We start from the raw sequence: 11,219 nt of genomic DNA, 5'->3' as shown, positions 1-11,219 counted from the left end.
AGACACCCTGTGAGGTAGGTGGGGCTGAGAGAGCTCTTTCAAGAACAGCTCTGACAGAACTATGGCTTCTCCAAGGTCATCCAGCAGCTGCAAGTGGAGGAGTAGGGAATCAAACCCGGTTCTCCCAGATTAGAGTCCCCACACTTCACCACTACACCAAAATGGCCAGCAGCTTGTCCCTGCTTCCTTTTGCAAGTGTTGCTGGGAGCCAGAGCCAGGAGGCCAGGCATATTAAATGGGGATTACTCCAGCAACAGCAATTATGATTAGGAATCAGGCAACCTGTCATATCCAGTTGCAGAGCTATCGGATTTACATGGGGATCCTAAGAACACTTTGCTTGTGAGTAAGCCCCATTGAATTGATCTTCACTGTTGGTGCAAAATTTCAGTGTACCACTAAGGAACTGAATTAGCAAATAACTCTGTGTATATTCTAGAAATAAAGCTGTACCTGCTTTCCCTGTAGGAACTGCCACATGAAAATGACCCAGCAAATGCAGAGTTTACAGCTTTCCCAGGCGAAAAAGAACAACCCCCCATCTTCTCCTAATGCTGCGAAGCGACTCTATCGAAACCTCTCAGAGAAGCTAAAGGGAAGTCATTCATCTTTCGATGAGGCATATTTCAGAGCCAGATCAGACCGTCTCAGCCTCCGAAAGGCTTCAGTGGTAATTTCTTCCTATTTGATAAACTGTATTAATAGGTTAAAGTAACCATGCGTCTTTCCAGGTTCATGGCCAACAGTTCATGCATGCCCATTCCTAGACTGCATCGCCTTCTTCCACTGCATCATTTCCTGCTTAGCTAATCCAGTTCCTATTGCAGCTGTGACAGATGAGTATGACACATAACACAGAGTGTGTACATATCTGCAAAAATATGGAGGTTGGAGCTTCAGTGAACTCATAAGGGATCTTTTGATGCAGTTGGATTTTATCTTGTGATTTTCATTGTTAATTGTTTGGGGTTGGGGCTTCAATGAATTCTCTAGTGATCTGATGTGGTTAGCTAGTTTGTAGTTTGTGGTGTTAGCTGTTGTACCCATCCTTGAGAACCACTAGGTTGAAAGGTGGGTTATATAAGTGACCCAAATAAAAAATAAATCCATGGATTATATTGATGGTTATGTATACGGATAATTAAACCATATACATAATTAAACCATACACATGGGTGTGTGTGACTCATTCATGCCACCATGTATTTCTGAAAAAATGGCTTATTCTGTTGTAAAGAATATTGTAGGTATATTTTTAATGTCTGCTGTTGATACAGGTTCTTAATATAATTAAGCAAAGTCTAAAGTAGCTGGAATGGTTGATGGTATACTATTGAAAAGAAGATTTGTTTTTGGAAGATTTTAGGTATCAGGTTTACAGTAAATTTTGGATATGGAGCCATCTTGGGAAATGCACAGCTTCCAATATGGTGGTGTCATACAAATGGCCTTTTAAATCATCTCCATATCATTTGTGAGAGCTTATACAATGATATTCTTGTGGTTTTTGAAACGGAGGAATTTGTGAATATTTTTAATGTTTTAATAATATTGAGTGTACATATTAAAGGATGATAATTTATTTTAATGTATAATGTTCATGTTACATATTCACTCAGAAGAGATAATGGCTGCCTCTGTTGTGACAGTTCCCCCCCCCCCCTCACAGACATTTCCTCCAGGTCCTTTCGATAAATTGATAGAGATCGAACTGGCAACTCAAATAAATTTGTTGTTCATAAAACAAAGTATTTCTTCTGAGCAATAAGTTTAAAACAAACATAATAATGGCAGAGTTAAAGATGATGGTAGAGCAGTGGGGCTAACAGAACCCTTCAGTACCAAGACCCTGGATGCTTAATAGTCCAGAGATATGCCAAATAATTGGGTAATTTGAGACTACTATCAAATCAATTAGAGAGAAACAGATTGCCGCCTTCCTCTGAACCATGCAAATGATTCCAGCTTATGTTCATGTAATAAGACTATTAATGAAGAGACTGAGTTGGTGGTGGAAAGTATTGTCAAGTCTCAGCTGACGTGGTGACCCTGTAGGGTTTTCAAGGCAAGAGGCAGATGGAGATGGTTTGCCCTTGCCTGCCTCTGCATAGAAACCCCAGACTTCCTGTCCAAGTTCTCATCAAGGCTGCCCCTGCATAGCAAGTTCTGATGAGATGGGGCTAGACTGGGCTATCCAGGTTAGGGGGGCAGAGACAGAGTTACTCCTTTCTAAATCAAAGGTTGGCAATGTGCTTAGGATGGCACTTCTAGTGAGTTTATGGCAGAGGCAAGATAGAGTCTGGCAATTTATCCATGGAAACTGATTCAGATCTTATAGGTATTAATAGCAGCATCACTTGAAGACAAATTGTTGTCACAATATTTTTTACAGAATTAGGAATAAATCTGTGCATTTCCTTCATGGAGGAACATCTTGTTAATAAGAACTGTAACTTATTGAATTGAGGAGGGGGGGAAGGAAATAGCTGCATCTGTTCAGTATGCCAACCACGAGCATAACAATTAAAATAGTATCCAGAAGTACTTGAAGCAGAAGTTCAACGGTTTTCAAGGCTGAATCTGAATCATGATACAGATACAGAACAGAACAATTGTTCAAACAAGAGAATCAGCCCTTCCCTCGCATTCTCCTACAATGATGATATATGGGTGAACACCAAGTCTCTGTGTGTACCACTCTTAGAGGAGACACATGTTCAGCATCTCTTCTCAGTTTTCTGTAATCCATAGTGCATTATGGAGTGGTATTGCACTGTTGTTTTTAAGCCACGCATAAAGAAAATGTTTTAAGGACTATCGTTTTGATACTTTCCAACTGTACATCTGAAAGGGCTTTGTGAAAATGTCTCCCTGATAAAATTACTTTGGCTGAAACAGTATTAAGAGATATCCAAGGGAACAGTGGAACAAGGAGGAAATCCTGACTGTGCTACTCCATAGATATGATAGGATTCAGTGAGGAATTTCATAAGCAAGGAGAAGGTGCTTTGACTGCTGGGGATCTTTGCATCATACGGATTCAGATGGTAACTACTGTGGATGATTTAAAGCTTAGACAAACCTCACAGACTGGGGGGGATTGCATGGGTCATGAAGAAGCAGAATGTAAGACAATTCACCACTTGTGAGACATGATAGAAAACAGTTTCAGAAATATTGCATTACATACAGCTGATAGTAAGAGCCAGTTTGGTGCACTGGTTAGAGCATTGCATTAGCATCTCGGGAGACCAAAATTCGAATCCCCACTATTCCGTGAAAGCTCACTGGGTGACCTTGGCTTACTAACCTACTTCATAGGGTGGTTGTGGGGATAAAATGGAGGAGGGGAGAGTGATGATGCAAGCTGCTTTGGTTCCTCCACTGGGGAGAAAAGCAGTGTATAAATAAATAAATAGTGATGCCATTGCTCTATCAGTAGCCCACTATTTCCTTATCACAGAAATGGATGGACATTGATGAGGCTGCATCAGCACTTGCATCATATTTGGAAAGGTCCAGTACCTGTGACATCTCTTCCTTTCTTCATCGCTTTGTTGCCCTTCTGTACAACCCGACACAATCCATAGGGTGTCCTCTGTCCCAGTTATTGGAGATGGCACTGAGGTGGTCAGTTGCGGCAACCAATAGTGGTTGCAGCTTCCATAAATGTGCAGTGCGTGTCCTGAGTGGTTGGAATGTGCTTGCAAAAAAGACTGAAACAAAAAAACGGTTGCAAGTGATTGAGCTAACTTGTATTGCAACAAGTGCAAGCAGCCATGAGTACAGTTAAATATGATTTCTCTCACTTCCCCCCCCTTTGGGGGGAGGGTAAAAACTGTTTGTAAACCTCCCCAAGCCCATATGATAGTCATGTGGGCATGAGTTGAAGGCAAGCCAGGTTTAGAAAGAATATGTTAAGGTAAAGTTATGGGGCCTCCTAAACCTGACATAGCTTAAGAGAGCTCAACTCTAGGGTGTTGAGAGAAAAATTAGTATTTTTCAGATCAAGATATATTGGAGTTGAAAAATATCAGTGTTCCCAGGTTCCAAATACCAGTATGGTATTCGGATTCCGGGGGGGGGGGAGGGGTTCTGATAGTTTGGGGGGGGGAGGGTTTCTGTTTGTTTTCAATTCCATTATTCTCTATGGGGAATGTTTATGTGGGGCTGGTGGCAGGGTATTTTAAAGGTACTGGCACCAATATTGCAGGACAGCTTCTGGTGTTTGTTGTTTAAATAACAACCAAATTTCAAGTCAGTTGGCCCAAGGGGCCCAATTCTATGGGTCCCTGAACAAGTTGCCTGCAGCTATCTATCCATTGATGGAGGGGAAACCATGAAAAATGTAAAAACTAAAAAAATGGGGGGGGGGCAGTCCATGGGAGCCTGAAATTGCCAGCTCCTGATATCCCTGATTAATCCCGAATATTTCTGGGATTTTTTTGGAACTCATTTTTTCAGTATCCTGAACAATCCCAGATATATTTGGGGGAGCCAATAAGGGTTTTTTGGATATATTTTGACTCAGTTATATCTGAACACAGATCCCAACTCAGCTCTTATGTATTTTGTTACAGATTTCCCTGAAAAACCTTTATTGCAAAACGCATATGAAATTTTACACCTGAATAATAAATATTTTTCCTCATCTGTACCATCAGCTTTTTGCCTATTTTTAAAATATCTCTGGTTGGTGCAACCCTTCTGTTTTCTCCTGTCCTCTTAAGCCTGACATGGCTTAAGCCCTATTTAACTGTCCTGGGAATAAAACCCATTCAATAGGCCTGAGTAGGATCCAGAGAAGACCTGTTTAGGATTGCTCTCTAACTATTGCAGGCTCATTGAAAACTGTACACACATACATGCATCCACATAAATCTCACTTTTGTGGGGGGGAAACCCCACTTTTTAGAAGTAATCATCTGCCCCTTGAAATTTCTTTCATTTGCTGTCCTTACACTACACACTGAGTTTTTTCATAGCATGGAGGTAAGTAATGTCACCAGGTAAATATCTCATTAAACCTCTGTTAAAGGGATAGAGAGCTTTTTCTGCAGAGACTTGGCAACCCTAAGACCATGATGTTGAATATTTCAGCCTTATCTGCAGAAACAACAAACAAGATGCTAAAACTTACCTAAGCAGTACCACTTCATATTGCAGGTAGGGAGATTTCATGCATGAATTCTTCCACATAAAAATAAACAAAGTGGCAGGAAGAATGGATTCCAGGTCTCCTGCTGCTTTTATCCAGCCATCCTGAGGAGCATTTCTCTAGGACTCCCCACCCCCAGTCTAAGGTGAAACACTTGGAGTGAATCAAGTTTTCCCCTTGTTTCAAGGTTTTGCATTAAAAGGTCACAGTCTATTTTGAACCATTTCAGTTCTCACAAATGATATTGAACTGGCAGCTCTACGGAGATGAACATTAAAGGCTATTCATGATATTAACAGTGGCCTACTATGGCTCTTGCTCCATTCTGAAAATTCAGGACAGTTTTTTGCATCATTGTGTGTGTCAATGGAATAATTAGTCTTCTGCCAAAATTCTTTAAGAATTTCTCTTGCGGCATGGCTGTTCCAATCGCGGAGTAAGCTTTACCATTTAATTGTCTTCAGCTCAGCAAAACCCATTAGAAGAAACATGGCTTTTGATACCTTTTGACCTGATGTAGGTGGGATACAAACCAAGAAGGTCACTACGGTGGCTGCAATCTCTGCTTTTTAACCTCTTTTCCAACCTCAATTCCAAAAGGGTAGGCTTTTCTGATTATAGATAGGGTCATTCAGACGTTCTGATATTTATTTTCCCCCTCAAAATAATGCTAGAAGTTCATAAAAGAAATCCAGATATGACACATTAAACTAGCAGCAAAGGAACTTTCTGATTTCAAAATGAATATGCTCAGTCATTATCAAATCATGATATCTCAGCATCAGTTAGGACGTTTGTGAGATAAAATATGGGAGAATCACATATGAAACACTGAGCAAGAGTCTTTGGAGGAAAGGCGGGATAAAATGTGATAGATTAAGTTTACATTTATTCTTGTTTTACTTGCAACAGTTAAGAGTCTTTAGGTCATAACCCTTTTTAGGTTGTATGACCTCCTCTCTCATCACCTCAATCTGAGTCAGGTCTTTCAACACCACTCCCAAAATCAGCAGTTCTGGAGTGAGCAAGCACTTCACATCTTCCACAGTGAAGACAGAGGCAAAAAATGTATTCAGCTTCTCAGCCATTTCCCTAACATCCTTTAGTACTCCTTTTACTCCTTGGTCATCCAAGAGCCCTACTGCCTCCCTGGCTGGTTTCCTACTTCTAATATATTTGAAGAAAGTTTTATTGTTGGTCTTTATATTTTTTGCTATATGCTCCTCATATTCCTTTTTTGCCTGCCTGATAACAGGCTTGCATTTTATTTGCCACAGCCTGTGTTCCCTTTTATCAGCCTCACTGAGACTAGCTTTTCACTGCGTAAAGGAATCCTTTTTACCTTTTACAGCTTCCATTACTTTGTTTGTTAACCATGCAGGCTTTTTTCTATACCTATTTGTGCCGTTCCGAACCTGTGGTATATATATTTTTCTGAGCTTCTAGGATTGTAGTTTTAAATAGTCTCCCAGCTTCCCCAGTAGTTTTAACCCTTTTAACTTTTCCTTTCAGTTTCCTCTTCACATGTCCCCTCATTTCAGAAAAGTTACACCAGTTTGGTGTAGTGGTTAAGTGTGCGGACTCTAATCTGGGAGAACTGGGTTTGATTCCCCACTCCTCCACTTGCACCTGCTGATGTGACCTTGGGTCAGTCACAAGCTCTGGCACAGCTGTCCTTGAAAAAAGAGCAGTTTGTGTCAGAGTTCTCTCAGCCCCACCCACCTCACAGGGTGTCTGTTGTGGGGAGGGGAAGGGAAAGGAGTTTGTAAGCCGCTCTGAGACTCCAAGTGAAGGGCGGGATATAAATCCAATCTCTTCTTCTTCTTCTTCTAAAGTTAAAAGTGATTGTGTTGGTCTTTTTGGGCAACTCCCTACTTATACAAATGTTGTGGGGGCTTCCCGCCGAAGATGCGGAGTTAAAAACTAGTACCTCCAAGGTACCAGTTTCCGGAAACCATGGGGCAAGGGCTGACGTCTGATCGCGTTTCTGGTGGTAGTCCGTGGCATCCGGCACCCGCCCATGTCCCGTCGCAAACAGGGTTTTTTTCCCCCCAAGTCTCCACAGGATGCGCACAAGCACCCAATGGCGCATGCACACGAAGAGGAAAGCGAAAGTTCCATTGCTCCGCAGAATCGTGCGTGCCTTTGGTGAGATCGCGCCACGCCGCTTCTTTGCCGCGCTGCAGGATCGTCGTGTGATCGCCTTCTCACCCCTACCCACGGGACCTTGACGGGATGTGTGATCAGGCGGCACGGCCTGTGTGACTGGGACATATTAGTATGTTAGTTATTATGGGAGAACTTTCTGAGCATCTTCTTTACTTCAAAGGGCAATTTTCAGAGTCCTTCTGCCCTTACTTCGGCTTTCTATCTCTAAAGTCATATACGGTTTTCATTGCTCCCGCAGCCATTTCAACCACAGAGTCCTCATCCGTTCCAGAGGCAGCAGAGTCACTTGACTTGGTTTCTTCATCTTTAGAGTCTTCCCCCGTTCCCAGCTGACATCTCAGGAACTCCTTGGCTTTGAAAATTGAGTCAATCTTCTCCCTTTTATCGTTGATTTTAAAGATGAAACTTTTGGGGATCACCCACCGGTACTGAATTCCGTTAGTTTGGAGAAAAGATCCTTATAGCTTTTCCTCTTTTGATGAATTTCAAATGGAATGTCTTTTAAAGTCATAATGATTGTATTTCCCAATTTCAGTGGAGTTGCTGAAGTTGCCTGTAATATGGCATCTCTGGTCTGTCTTCTTGCAAATCTGACCACAATCTCTCCAGGCAGGCTATTTTTTATATATATAATTGGAGTAAGCCCAATAGGCAGTCTCCATGTCTTTTACTATTTCATCCGCTGATAAGCCTGCTGCTGGAGCAATAATCTCGCCCAGAGTCTTCTTCAAATCTTCTTTTTCAGTTTCAGGAACTCCCTGGAACCTGAGAATCATGTTGGCCTTTTCCATTTGCAGCTGTAACAAACAATTCTCTTGGAGGTTTTGTTTTGTTTCAACTTCACCCTTTGTTTCAACTTCATTCTTTTCTTAATCTTCTTGTTTGCGGTGTCTATCTCTACTATTTTCTCAGTTGCATGCTCCACTTTCTTCTCCGTTTCTGCCAGCTGGCACTGCTGTAGAACAAAGTTTTGATTTAATGAGGTCAGTTGCTGGTTAATACCATCGAGTTGCTCCATCACTGGCTTGAGCATATACGCTAGGATTTTCATGACGGTCAGCTCCCTCTTCTGGTCTCGGGCTCTGACTACCCAGTTTCGGTTTAAACTTTCCTTGGGAAGCTGCCATTTTCCAACTTTGATTACAGTTTCAAACCGCTCCTCAAAGGCTCGAAAGACTCATCACTTTGCTATCAGCACTCAAGTAAGTCTCTCAAAATAGACGCGCTGTTTGTTTCCTCCCGCTCCCCCCTCGATACGTTTATCTGTCCATGCGCTTAAGAGGCGTCCCTCTTTGCACTCCGCTTTTTCCATGAGGGGGTACTTCGTTTATCAAATAGTCCATTTACTTAGAACTCACGTTCATCGTTGGTCATATCTCTGACCTCGCTCACATCAGTCGTTATTCCGCTCGATCTCCCACGCTTGTCCCGGTCAAATTAGCTTGTGCCCGAAGGCCGCACAACGGCAGGACCGTCAGGGTGGAGGGAAGCCTCAATTCTCCGGCATCAAGCTGTTGAAGAGGCTAACCTTCAAAAGCCCTCTGGCCTGGAGCCCTTCACAAAGGCTCCGTGGGGGTGCCACGAGGTGGCACCCCTCCATGCTGCTGCTGTGATAATCGCCTCCCCGAGACACGGGGAGAGTGACCGCCATCGCCAATCCACAAACCGGAAATCCTACTTATACAAATGTTGAACTCAATAACATTATGGTCACAGTTCCCCAGCAGTGCAATCACTTTTACATCTCTCACCAGGTCTTGGGCATTACTTAGGACCAAATCAAAGATTGCCTTTCCCCTGGTAGGTTCTGAAACCATCTGCTCCATAGCACAGTCGTCGAGAGTGTCTAGAAACTCAATCTGTTTTTCCCAACTTGAACATATATTGACCGAATCAATGTGTGGGTAGTTGAAATCACCTAATACGACACAGATTTCATCTAGCCACTATCTTTAATTCATTCACCATTTTATAATCCTCCTCTATCTTTTGATTTGGTGGGTGATAACAAACCTCCAGTGTTATGCTTCCTTTTGGGCCCACTATTTCAACCACAGCATTTCCAGAAGTGAATCCAATTCGCTTACCTTCTCAATCTTACTGGACTGTATACCCTAACCCTAACCCACCCCACCCCACCTCCAACCCTTCCCCCCCACTGAAACATTTTCCCCCTTTCTCCCCTTATACATCTCTGAATGTGCTCTATCCTTAAAAGGGTGCTGCTGGCGAGGGGACATGTGTCAGTTCTGTGTCATGGCTCAGATTCTCAACCCTACCCACACACACACACAAACAAAAAAGTGCAAGTTTATTGGAGAATTTCTTGACAGAGTGCTGAAAAATGCACTGCAAATATTATTTATAGTGGATAGTGTGAAAAAAGAAACATTTGGCAATACAAAAAATTAGCAAGCTCCTTTTAATGCCTGTGGTACATATTTTAGACATTTTTAGTGACAGTGATGCTAGTATTGAAGCATATTGACTTCCCTCTGTCATTAAACTTAGGAATTTTGCAGCCGTGTAAAACAGGGATCTTCTCAGTCAGGTTGCCAAGTATCTGCACCTCTCCCTCTACCAGAGTAGAATCTAATGTGGATTATGAGGAGGAAGGTTTGGCCTGTATATTAGATCTGCCGAAAATTTGTTCTCTTCCCCAGGAATGACTGATCTGCATCTGGCCTCAATTAGGAAATGAGAGGTCATCTCAGAGGTGACCTCCATTTTGTGAAGAAAGTAGCACTTGCTGGTGTAAAATCTTCTAACTACAGATGTCTTTGGTTTACCTCTCATTTCTGAATGAAAAGGGTTTCCCTAGAATAAATGTGGAGACCCCATCCTCAGGCAAAGCAGCTGAAGGATTTGGGGGGGGGGAAGTTTCCATAAATGGTAACTCGGGTCTTGCTACTTGCACTGGGACAGATGGTTCTACTTGAGGTAAAGCTCACAAGCCTGGACAAGTGTGGGTCAATTAACAGAAGGTTTGTTGATATCCAGCACTATTTGTTTGTTTATTTATTTCGATTTCTATCCCGCCGTGCCTGACAAGCAGGCTCAAAGGTAAACCAACAACAGAATATTTAAAAGAGGTAGCTATAAAGCGTCTCTGGTTGGGTAGCCAAGTTCAGTCACCTGAATGGTTTAGCAGAGTCTCTCAGCCGTACATACATTGGTCAGCTGCAGATATTCAAGCATCTCCAAGGAAACACAGGGTATATCTTCCTTCTCAGTGCTAGCCCTGGAAATTTCCATCTGATTTACCCTGGTCAGCAAAGCAGACCTTCAGCTCCTTCAGCAGTCTTGGTTCCCTAGGCTGATCAGCTTCTACTCTGGCTAGAACCAGCAGCCTTTTCTTCTGCCTAAAATCAGAAGAGAGCAGCGCAGTGCTCCTACTTCTCTGTCCCAATTCTCTGTTGTGGCATAATTGCACTTGGCCAATTTCAGCTTTTCTTTACTCCAAAGGCACTAGCCAAAACAGTATTGGTAGGTAACTGACTATAGCACTAGGTTGCTCTAGTTGCTCTCTCTCTTTCTCTCCCTCTCTGCTGGCTCATCTGGATGGATCATCCTCAAGGCTTTGGCTTGGCTACCCACCTTAGTCAGGGTAGGCAACACCCATAGTTGTTACTGTGTATGGTTAAGAACACACATATACACTAGATGTGTTGGTAGGGTGAATCTGACTTTCCAGTTGCAAAATCCACACTACAGAAGCCTGACAAAAGAAAATAGCTTTCTTCTACTCTTCTCACTCCTAGGGGCTGCTGGTTTAAGTTCTACATCCAGCTTAATAAAAATCCTTCAAGTCTAGGCAGGACCCACACCCTGGTAAGAAGTAATATATGACAAAGCATCAAAGTACTTCTATAAACTTGGAAGCAATAGCAAA

At 42.5% G+C, this 11,219-nt stretch overlaps 1 protein-coding gene across 1 annotated transcript in view; it reads left to right on the top strand.

The window, feature by feature from the left end:
• Positions 1-484: 484 nt before the first annotated feature.
• ANKFN1 (ankyrin repeat and fibronectin type III domain containing 1) overlaps positions 485-11,219 on the top strand; it is a 168,621-nt gene continuing 157,886 nt past the window's right edge. The window contains exon 1 of the mRNA XM_015406849.1: positions 485-670. Coding sequence (XP_015262335.1) covers positions 485-670 — 186 coding nt within the window. The remainder of the gene's footprint in view (positions 671-11,219) is intronic.

This window comes from Gekko japonicus, unplaced genomic scaffold (assembly GCF_001447785.1).
Source record: "Gekko japonicus isolate JY-2015 unplaced genomic scaffold, Gekko_japonicus_V1.1 scaffold962, whole genome shotgun sequence".
NCBI classification, from domain to species: Eukaryota; Metazoa; Chordata; class Lepidosauria; order Squamata; family Gekkonidae; genus Gekko; species Gekko japonicus.
Note: the sequence above shows the minus strand (reverse complement) of the source record. Positions and strands in the feature narration are given on the sequence as shown.